A 10,945-nucleotide genomic window follows, 5' to 3' on the forward strand; every position below is an offset into this window, starting at 1 on the left:
GATCTGCCTGGTTACCCCTGGACCTCACTACCTTAAGCTGAAACTGGGTTGCTGTCTCCTATCCTGATACAGCTGAGTGGCCTTGCCCAAACACCCCAGGAGGTTATAGGCACCCAAGGAGATTGCCAGCTGGAATGCAGTGGGACATCAGGACCCAGACACTCCCCCCAGAGCACCAGAGCCTCATCTGGTTGCCTAAGGACCAAAAGGGCCTTGAACCCCTGGAGTACCTGCCCCCACAGAATTGGTGCTGGACCATCCCTCCCAGTAGCCCCCAGGAGGCTGAGGGGAGAGTCACTCTAGACAGCACTTTATTGGCACCCTCTTCCCCAAGTCAGCACAGACTCCCAAAGAAGGCACTGGCTCCTGCCAGCTGGGCCAGACTCTACTGTTGCCATCCCTAAGGGGAGCAGGAGGGAGCCCCATAGGGGCAGAGAGGCCTCCTGGGGCAGGAGGAAGGCTCAGCAGCCAGGTTCCCTCAGGTTTGGACAGGCAGGGAGGGCTGTCTGTCCTGGATGTGGGCAGTTCAGGCCCCTGCTGTGGGAGCCTCATAGTTGAGCACGTAGTAGTCATGGACATACATGAGCACCGCCACTGGTTGCCCAATGATGAGTGTCAGCCACACAGCTGCATTTCCATAGTTGCCCTGGAAGAAGCGGCCCACAATCCAGGCCAATGGGATCTGAGGACACACAGGACCAAGGTCAGCAGGCAGTAACCACAGGGAATGGGGCTTGGCACAGGGTTCAGGTGGGTGAGGCATTTGGGGTGTTGCTCACCTGAGCCATCATGGCTGTGAACGCCCAGAGGCGGAACATTCGCAGGGGGATGCTTACGAGGTACTAGGGTGAGGAGAGAACAGGCCATCAATGTCTCAGTGGCTACACCCCTGCCCAGAGGTGAGGCAGGATGCCCTCACAGCACTGACCTCGTGGAAGAAGGCGGAGGCCAGGAACACCCCTGTCCTGGCCACCCACCTACTGCTACCCCGGCGTAGCATGGGCTTGTAGAAGTGCCTGCAAGGGAAGGAGGCTACAGGATGATGCCCTAGGACAGGGAGAGGCCCAGGTGCACACCTACATCCTACACATGCACACACAGCACCCACGCACCTGCTGCACCACTTGTGCACGGGGATGTTCCAGTTCTGCCAGAAGTAGGTGACAGACTCAGAGTTCCTGTTGAGAGACAATGGGGTGAGCAAGGCATGCTGCAGCCCACCCCAGTCCCCAGGGCCACCCTCAAGGCCACCCACCACCAATCCCGGTAGAACTCCCGGTCTCCAAACTGCATGAGTTCCGCCACAGCATTCAGGCAGGAGTGGAAGAGCCAGTAGAAGAAGATGAGCCAGATGAGGTGATTTGGGACCTGTAAGGGAGGGGGCTCCAGGTTCCAGATGCCCACCTGCCACTTGTGCTCCCCCACCCTGCCCACTGCTAGTACTCACAGCGAGCTTCAGGAGGCGCTCAATGATTCGAGAGTAGTCCATATCCTGAAGAGACAGGCTGCCTCAGCGGCTGTGGCCCCCACCCAACCTACCCCAGCCACAGGAGAGCCCAGCTGCTCACCTTGAAGGGCTTCATGGAATTCTGGATGGTGGGGACCATCCACTGCAAAGGAGGGCACCAGATCAGTATCCGGCTGCATCTGGCCCCTGCCACCCACCTTCTCACCCACTTACCTGCTGGATCAGCCCCACCTGGAGCTGGGTAAAGAACAGCTGGGGGGAAGAGCCAAAGAGCAGCCAGCTGAGAACCTAGCACCACCAGCCACAGATCCCTCCCACCCCCAGTGGCTCCCTCAGCCCTAAACCTCACCATCTCAAGGAGCCTCCGCAACAGAAAGCGTTTTCGAATTCGGGGGGAGCGAGGGAAATTGAGTTCATAACACAGGGTAGGAGCAAAAATAAAATAGTAGAGATCTGGAAGGGAAGAGAGGAGCTGGAACCAGTACAGACTTGACCCTGCCCCTGACCCCCACCCCTGGGACCTGGCCCCACAGGTCCTCACCGCGGTAGGTCAGGTTGTCCGGGTAGCTCACCGTGCGCTGGGCAGTGGCCCCACTGGCCTTCTTCCCTGCAGAGACTGCAAGCAAAACAGATGGGACACCAGGGTGGACCCATGCCACCCAGGCCCACCCACAGACAAGTTCTCATTCACCAGCCTCACCAGTCTTAGCCCTGGCTCTATGCTGGCGGCACCACAGGTTGACGTCCCGATAGGAGAAGAGCTTGAGGAAGAGGATGGTGTATGCTGCCAGAGCCAGTACAGAGCCCACTGTGGGAGAGGCAGGCTCAACCATGGCCCCCATGCACCATGGGGGATCCATGCCTTACAGGCTGAGCCCAGTGTGGGCTGGGACGGATGGGTGGGGGCACACCTGGAGTGATGGACTCAACCAGTAAGGCCACTGCTGCTGGGAAGCAAAGGATGGTGGCCAGGTTGGCAACATGCAGCAGCAACCCTGCCTGTTCCGTCAGGGTGCCCTGTGAAGAGCAGAACAGTCATTCAGGGCCCTCACCCTGTAAGTGCAGTTGATGAGAGCTGACCTGGGGCAGGTCACAAGGGACTGCTTACCACGGCCAGGCGCTTCTCAACCTGGAATGCAGCCACAGCAAAGACATTGGCCACTGAGGACAGAAATACCATAGAGAAGGTTCAGGACAGGTCAGCCTGGTCCCCCCACCCATGGCCCTCCTCAGAACCCAGCTCACCAATAACCAGACATGGGGCAGGCCAGCTGTAGGGGTCCTTCAAGAACAGAGACACCACCTGGATAGGGTCCACCAAGATGCCATACCTGGGGGTAGGGCAAGGAGGTCTGAATGGGGGTGGGGCCTTGGCCTGGTGGTAGGTTATATGGGGCCTAGAAAAAAATACTCACTTGATGAGGTTCTCTAAAAATAATCGTGCATTGCTCAGGATCTGTAGATAATCAATAGATCAGCATGGTGGTACTGGCACCAGGGCACCCCACCCACCCAGCACCTTCCAACTCCCCACAGCACCTCTGGGGCCAGAGGCCCTAGGCAGGCAACAGCCTCATTCTTATAGACCCAGCTCCATCTGCTCTCCACGCCAAGCTCTGAAACTCACCATCTACCTTATCACATATCAGTGTGGGGGCAAAGAGAAGTAGCAACCCCACTAACACTATCTAGGAGATGCCCACATCTTGGTTAGCACCTGGAGTGATGGACTGAGACCCAATGTTCAGTAGCCCTCATACTGCCAGCTTAGCTGAGCTGGTGAGGAAGCCCCAGCTTACCCCACAGCCTGTCACTACTATGATGGTCTCAAAGCCCACACTTGCTTGCCCAGGGAACCTGCCCAAAACTAATCTCCAAGGACCACTACCTACTAGCAGCCCAGGCTGAAGAGGAAGAGCTGCCCATTCTTGCCCACCACCCCACAAGCCAGGCTGGTTCCTGCGGGACAAGTGCAGGCATTGAGGAGCAGGGTAGAGGTACTTAGCCCTTCCCCTGCCTCAGCTCTTCCTGAAATACTTAAGCCCTAGTGGTGTCTCCAAGGGCTGAGCCCCCACTGAAACAGGCTCCCAGCTCTGGCTTGGGACTAGGTACTTGTCCTCCCTGCTCATCTGTCTTACAAGAACCACCTGCACCCAAGGAGGTGGGCCCTGATGCCATCAACCTGGCCATCTGCCCAGAGAACAGGCCCTGCACAGTGTAAATGGAACAGCAACATTGGCAAGGGAACACTGGTGGGGTCCTTGCCTGGGTGGTCAGGGAAGGCTTTACAGAGATGACAAGCTCAGGGACACAGGAGCCACCTCCCCCAACTGCAGCCAGCCTGCTGCCCCAACACACGTGACCCCACCTCATCAACTGCATTGCGTGACCTCTCCTGAGAGGCCACAGCAGGCAGCTGGAGCCCAAGATGCATGACCTTCTTTAGGGAGGAGGTGGTGGAGGGCCCAGAGCAGGGGAAAGGCTGTGGGATTGTGCCCAAGAGCCAGGCAGGCCCAGTGGGTTGCAAGAGAACGGACAGTACTACCCAGGCTGGCTGAGATAACTCTTATAGACCCAGCCTGGGAAAGAAGTGGGACATTTCATCTGAGGATCAGGTTGGCCTTGGACCCACATCCCCAATGTGGTACCAGCTACTCACCCACCCTAGAGTTTGTGGCCTCCTATAGCTGACTGAGACCAAGGCCCTCTCCAGGCTAACAGTGCTGGAAGTTCAGGACACCGCAGGGTATAGTATACACAAAGCCCTTCCACCTGGGCAACCATAAGAGCTGTACCCAAACTAGAGGTGTTCACATCCGAATGAGAACAGAAGGCCTCAGGCCACATCAGCCCTGAGGGATGGAAGCTTGCCCCTGACCTGCCCTACAGGCTGCCTGCCCTTTTGAGCCTCTGGGGTGGGGCTGTTGGCCTGACCCCACAAAGTAGTGGAATGAGGTCTTAGAGACAGCAGACCTTGGATATGGCAAAGGACTCTCCATTCACCAGGACCCAAGGCTAAGGGAGAGGGGCCAGGAGAAGACGCCATGCCCTTGACACCACTGGCATAGGACTGGCAAGACCTCTCCACCTTTCCAGGAAAGCTTTGTACCCATAGAGCACCCCATGCTCAGTCCCCAAAAGCCTCTCAGCCCTGGCGCCACTCAACACTCCCCTTCTTCTCTCTGCCTTCCCATGCCACCCCAGTACAGCCAGGGGGATCTGTACTCCTGAGGTACTTTTCTCAGTGAAGAGTCCTTCTGCCCAGAGTGCACTGCTCAGCCTCCCCACTAACCACATGGCCTCCACAGGCTAACCTAGGACCCAACAGGACCTCTGTGTGGCCACTGCAGGGAACACCCTTGCTTCCCCCACTATCCAGGGCTATAAGCCATATGGAGCAACAGCCTTCTCAGGGCAGCTGCAACATGCCCCAGGCACCCCAGCCCACATTAGCACTAGCTCCCACATGCCTGAGGCACAGCCTGAGCTCAGAAAAAGGCCCACCTGGAAAGCTTTGCCACACCTGGCCACAGGTGGGCCTGCTTCCATACCCCATCCTACTCACCAGCATCACCACACACCAATTCAGGATGCCTCTGTAGTTGCTGAAGCCACTGTCAGAGCTGAACAAAGAATCCTGTAGGCGATGGCACCTGACAAGGTAGGGAATAGGCCCCTTGGTGAGCAGATGCCAGAGGGCAGAGATGGGCCCACTGTTGTGACCCATCCCCCGCCAACTGTCTCTTCTGCCCACGTACCCCATTCTTCAAGGGGAGGACCCAGAAAAGGTTATACCAGCAGCCATATGGCCTATAGTAGGCAAAACTCTCAGGACCATGCAGAGGCCTTTTCCTCTAGGCAGAGAAGATTCATAAAAGACAGGAAGGAGCTGACCAAGTTTATATGGGGCTTGAGCACCCCGGGTCAGGAGCCTGGCTTTGCTCCCCAGAGGGCCCTGACTGAAATCAGGCTCTCAGGCCACCAGAAGAATACAACTTGGGGATCTGTGGACCCACCCAGCACTGTTGGGAAAAAAGATGTAGGGGTGGGTGGAGTCCACCCTGCTCAGTCCACCCATTCTACCCACCCAATAAATTAAAGGGTCTGCAGACACCAGAGCCCAGATGAGCCTCCTCCCCACATTTAGACTCCCAAGCCTGAGTGGGCAATGACCCAGTCCTATGGCCAGCCCAGCCTCCCAGCCTAACGTGCACCTTTCTGGGGGCAGTGACTCAGACCTCATGTGCTTATGGTAAATGCAATGTTCCTGCCTAGGCTGGGAATGCCAAGAGGAGATCACTAGGGGGCCAGGACCTGATGGCAGAGAAGCTTCTGGCAGAAGCAGGCCTCAAACCAGGAACATTTCCACCAAGTGCGAGGGTAGGAGACACTCCCAAAAGACCCTGCCTGTGAAGAGGAGTACCTAGGCCTGGCAAAGGGGCCAGGTGATATGGCTGAGATAAGGTCCAGACCCAGCTCCTGGCAACAACAAACACAAGCAAGGCCAGAGCCCACACCCCAGGAACCAGTACCCTGGCTCACTCATACCAACTATGACCCTGCCTTGCCCTCCAGCTGCTATGCCTCCAGGAAGCCCCATGTGGCATTGAGTAAGGCTTTAGTTTTGTAAGAGCAGAAGCCAGAGCCTCCCCTTCCCTCCCCCAACACAATCTCCCTCTCAGGGCATGTAAGCAGGGGGAGAAAGTAGAGGAGCCCGTGACCAGCACTATGACATGGATGCCCTCTCAGAGTTGGCTTGCTTCAGTCCCCAGAAGCAAGTCTGGTTCTGATCAAAGGCAGCCCCACCTAGAAGGAGAGGGACCAAGGAGGCTAAGGGGCAGTGCCAACAGACTCAACCTTTGCACCCCAGGTGTCTGCTCAGAGCCTGGTACCATCCACACTACCCCTGGCAGCCTCTGGACACCGGGAGGGTGGTAACACCTCTCCTACTGCCTGTCTCAGGCAGGAATACAAGGCAGCTCCACTCCAACTTCAGCCCCTGCCATTATCCAACACTCTCTCCCAAACTCAGTCCTGGGCTTCCTGTATCTCCACTAGGTCCACCTTAAGCCATACAGTGAAACTGTGGTCTCTACCTGAGCCCTTCTTCACCCAAAGTCTGTATCTGCTTTTCCAACTGTTTCCCCCTGGGCACCCCCCAACTGGCTTCACTCAGATGTCTGCCCTCCCCAGAGCCCCAATACCATGAGGCAAGAAGGATAGCCTCTCTGGGCCTGTCCACTGGAGAGGACCTCTCAACTGCCCCCCTCTCTGGCAAGCTAGAGCCCATTCACTTTCACCAGAATTATCCCAAAGCCTGGCCAGCCTCCTTATACTACGACCTACCAAATGTCGAGCTGTCTTCACACCACATGGCTGTTTCACAACAGTGTGACCTCTGCCCCCTTTGGGCCACCAAGAGTATGCTGCTTTATCTGTGACCATTACCAAGATGAAGACAGTAGCAGGGAAAGGGTTTTGCATTCCAAGGCCAATGCCAGAAAGCCACACAAGGGCTTCTTCGGATCCCTCTTGTTGGGCTTCAAGGTCTTCCTCAATGGCACACACCCATACCTCAGGTCCACCAGCTACTGCAGGTGGGACCCCATCCCCTGATGCAGGCCCCTGACCCAGGGGAGGAAGCCCCCCTACTCCAATGCCCACAAAGGCCCAGGCTTGCCAGTGTAGTCAGCAGCAAATGGGCTAGAGGGCAGGCTGCAAAGCAGGAGAGTGCTGTCCAGCCATGCCCAAGATACTTTTTTCCTCCTTTCACCTGCTAGAGAGCCTGCCCATGCCATGCACCTTCCAACTGTCCTACGCCCACTCCCTGGGACCAAGAGGACCTGTAACAGCCCTCTCTCCCTCCTGCAGCCCCAAGCCCACCCAGGTGAACTGCAGGCAGAGCAGGAAGGGGTGCCCTCTCCTTCTTGCCCCACACTCAATATCACATGGGCATTGTGCATCCCCATGATGCACTTGCCAAGGTCTGTACCATGCCCAAAGACAGCTTTTAAGTGTGGACCTCTTGGACCACAAAGTCAAGCTCCAAGGCCAAGCAGAGCAAAGAGGGGAGCAGAGAGCTGGCTCCCCTCCCAGCTGCCACCTCTTCAGCACTTCCTCTACAACAACCTCTGGAGTACCAGATGGTTGGGACAGGCTCCCCATGCCTCTCACACTCTGCTGGAGAGGTAGGTAGGACACCCAGGGACAAACACCTAGGAGAACCTCAAAACCACAAGATCATGCCTTAGGGTGCCTGTGAACTAAGGACCAGTGGGAGTCTGCAGAGCCTGGAAGGGTAAACAGGAGGCAGAGTAAGGAGTACCTCCCCTTCCTGCCTCACAGCCTCACCTTGCCACAGGGCAGAAGAAATGAGCTCACACCCAGAGCCTAGCTTGCCTGCCCAGTCCCAGGTGAGCAGGAAGTGTTGGGGAGGGGAAGAGGCCAGAGCTCAAGGAGTCAGAAGGAAGGGGGAGAGGAAGGCTGGGCTAGGCCAAAAGTAGGAAACAAAACTGGTGAGAAAAGGGTGACAAAGGGGTGAGCTACAGGCCAAGTTCAGGGAACATAGCCAAAGCAAGGACTGGCCTGACAGCAAGGAGAATGGAGTCTAGCACCCCAACCAGCAATCCTCAAGCCCTGCTGCCTCCCCAGGGTGGAGAGATAAGCATACAGAGCCTACCTGTCCTGAAGACCCACAAATGGATAATCAGCTAGCTCACTTTCCAGCCCTGGATGGCCCTATTGCTGCCATCTACTATTCCTCTTCCCAGGGAGACCCTCCTCCTCTCCCACTGGCTTCATACAGCAGGGACACAGAAAAGGCTCACTGGCCAGTGCAAAGAAGATATGTGACTGCTCTCCCCTGCCTAACCCTAGGTTGTAGCTTGGCCCAGTAGGGACCTCCCTATCAATCTCACACAAATAACCCCAATTCCCAACCCCTCTGGAAATCATATAAGCCATCACCCAGCCTTCTGGAGGGCAACTTGGGGCATTTAACAGAGAATAGAGCCTGAATAGGGCCCTCAACTCCTATTCAGGCAGGAGGTACTGGACCAGCCTCCCTCGGTACATTCCCAGGCGCCAAGAAGCCAGTGCCCCTCTTAAGAGGGCCAGCCTCCTACCCCATGGTATCTTCATGGCCTCCTTATCCGACCTTTGTTCACAGTGTGCCATGTCTGCCTCACACTGAGGTTATCTTATCTCCCAGGTGAACTGTGAGCACCACCAAGGAGAGTGACAGGGCCTGTACCCCAGCTGCCCTCCCTCAGCCCCCTCCCTAGAGTGCTAGGTAAAGAAAGCCTCAGTTCTTGTTTACTGAGAAAGCAAATTCTTGCCAATCAGCCCTTCCTCCTAGCCCCTTAGCTGCCCCCTATGCCAGAGTCCCTGAGAATCTCAGAATCGTGACAAGAAAGGGAGATTTGGGGAAGACCCAGGCCCAGGCAGGCCAAGTCCTCCACCCCTTCCTGTCCTTCTTTCAGCTAAGCAGGGCCCCACTGGTAGGTGTGTCTACATCAAACCCCTCTCCTGTACTACAACCAGGGGATGAAAGTCCTCACACAAGACCCAACTCTCCATAGCAGCATTCATTCTGGTACCGTAAACAGGTCCCTAACCACTGGGTGAGGGATGATGGGCCAGGCCACCACTCTCAGGAAGGTCTGCAACAATAAGAAGGTCTCCTGCACTCACTCCTGCCTGGGAACACCCATTCCCTTGTCTTCAGACAAGCCGAGTCCAGCCAGACCCTCCCTGGCAGACCAATCCTCTTTGGGGAGCCTTCCCTACTGGCACCTATCCCTCACAGCCCTCAAAAGAACCCCTTCACCACAAGGCCCCCCATCACATGCACCCTTCGAGAGAAGGAAGTGGACCAACCCAGGAGGGGACCAGGCCGCCAGCTGGCCCCTCATAAAGGGCCTTTGGACCCAGTTGACTGTGCACAAGCCCAAGTGTTTTGGAAAAGGGGCTGTTCCTCCGCTCCCCTCTGTCTGGCCAGGAAGGCCAGCTCCTAGCCCTGACCTGGGTGACCTTGGCAGGTGACCCTCCCCCCGAAAGTCTCAGTGCACCCGCGGTGCCCAAGAAGGACACGTCTCCGGACTCACTGCTCTGGCCACTCTGACCGGGAGAGTCCCGGGGCCTGGGGTCATAGGCGAGGGGTCAAGCGCTCCGTTACCTCAGCTCCCAGTGTCCGCTGCCCACGTTAGAGTCTCCGTCCTTGTCCGAGGCGGCGGCCGGGGCCGGCGCGTCGCCCCCAGCGCCCACGTCGGGGCCCGGAGCCCCGTCCCGCACCTCCTCTTCCGCTCCCACCGGCCCGCCGCCACCCTGGCCGGAGGGCCGCGAACTGGTCCTCCGGCGCCGGGAGCTGACCGTGCCGCCTCGGTCGCCCATGGCCTCAGCCCGCACCAGTCGTCGGCCCGCCGGGCTCGCAGTGCTCCAGGCCCCCGACCCCGCCTCCGCACCCTGGGCAACGGCCGCTGCCGCCCCCTGCCGGCCGCCGTAGCCCGCGGCCACCCTTCTTCGAAGCCGCTGACTGGCCGGCGGCCACCGCGCGCGGCCATTTGTAGTCCACAGCCGGCAAGGGCGGGGCCGAGGCAGCGGCGCGCGGCGCGGGGCACGCTGGGAGCCGCGGTCGCCGGGACGCGCGGCGCGGGGCACGCTGGGAGCCGCGGTCGCCGGGACGCGCGGCATGCTGGGAGCCACGGTCCCAGTTCCCCACCGAGAACATTGGAAGCGCCACTCCCTTAGTTGGTGGCTTCTGAGAGGCGAGAGGGCTGCGCCAGCGCCCAGCCAAGGCAGCCGCGCACTTCCCCAGGCTTCTCGCCTGGCCCGTGGTCCGCTTCTGTAAACACAGGGTTTCGCCATCCTGTAGCCTGGCGAGCAGTTTGGAGTGCAGTCATTTAGGAGACGCCTTGTGCGCTACCTTCCCGCTGCCCCAGCCGGTGTCCGAATGCGCGCCCGACGGAAGCTAATGCCGTCGTGCTCCGAGAGCCCTCTAATAGCCACCCAGGGACCGCTTAGAGTGGACTTACGGGGACTTCCCACAAGGGCCAGGTCTGAGCATCAAGGGGGAGATGCCCAGGTCAAGTCACAACGGGCATGTCCCATCGCCCGATCCTGAAGTGAAGTAACTAATCATCCACCACGGCTGCTCGGGGCGCCCTCTAGGGCAGACACGCGTCCTGCACCCGGCACTCAGTGATCACATCCTGGACTTCCCCGGGACTTCCCCAGAAAAGCTTCTAGCAGCGGGACGCACAGATGCTCGTTTCCCAAGGGAGGGCAGGGCCAAGAAGCGCCTTTCTGGAGCAAACGGGGCACACCTTTCCCACTGAGCTCACCCCTGCTCCACCACCTCCTCCGACCGTGGATGGAGGGCCGGTCCCCCTTGACGGTGTTCTTATTGCCACTGACCTTCTTGGCTTGAAATCAGCCCAGGCGTCAGGCAGACCTGGACTACCTAGCAGGCGTCTTCGT

At 58.3% G+C, this 10,945-nt stretch overlaps 1 protein-coding gene across 3 annotated transcripts; it reads right to left on the bottom strand.

Annotated features, from left to right (window-relative positions):
• Window positions 1–294: 294 nt before the first annotated feature.
• Dgat1 (diacylglycerol O-acyltransferase 1) lies at window positions 295–10,035 on the bottom strand. 3 transcript variants are annotated; one of them, XM_015486626.2, is made up of 17 exons: window positions 9,645–10,031; window positions 5,034–5,121; window positions 2,884–2,924; window positions 2,714–2,799; window positions 2,577–2,629; window positions 2,380–2,485; window positions 2,169–2,276; window positions 2,010–2,084; window positions 1,818–1,921; window positions 1,682–1,720; window positions 1,569–1,610; window positions 1,448–1,492; window positions 1,256–1,368; window positions 1,113–1,178; window positions 929–1,016; window positions 780–842; window positions 295–682 (listed from the first exon to the last, which is right to left on the bottom strand). In XM_015486626.2, exons 1-17 carry the CDS (start codon window positions 9,857–9,859, stop codon window positions 527–529), a joined length of 1,488 nt encoding a protein of 495 aa, XP_015342112.1. In that variant the 5' UTR covers window positions 9,860–10,031; the 3' UTR covers window positions 295–526. The 3 variants fall into 3 exon arrangements, 1 of the variants encoding a protein (XP_015342112.1); XR_007347301.1 differs by having other exon boundaries at window positions 603–682; window positions 929–1,032; window positions 9,645–10,035; XR_007347302.1 differs by lacking the exon at window positions 929–1,016 and having other exon boundaries at window positions 596–682; window positions 9,645–10,034.
• Between the last annotated feature and the right edge of the window lie 910 nt (window positions 10,036–10,945).

The sequence above is a fragment of the Marmota marmota genome, unplaced genomic scaffold (assembly GCF_001458135.2).
Source record: "Marmota marmota marmota unplaced genomic scaffold, marMar, whole genome shotgun sequence".
Classification (NCBI taxonomy): Eukaryota; Metazoa; Chordata; class Mammalia; order Rodentia; family Sciuridae; genus Marmota; species Marmota marmota.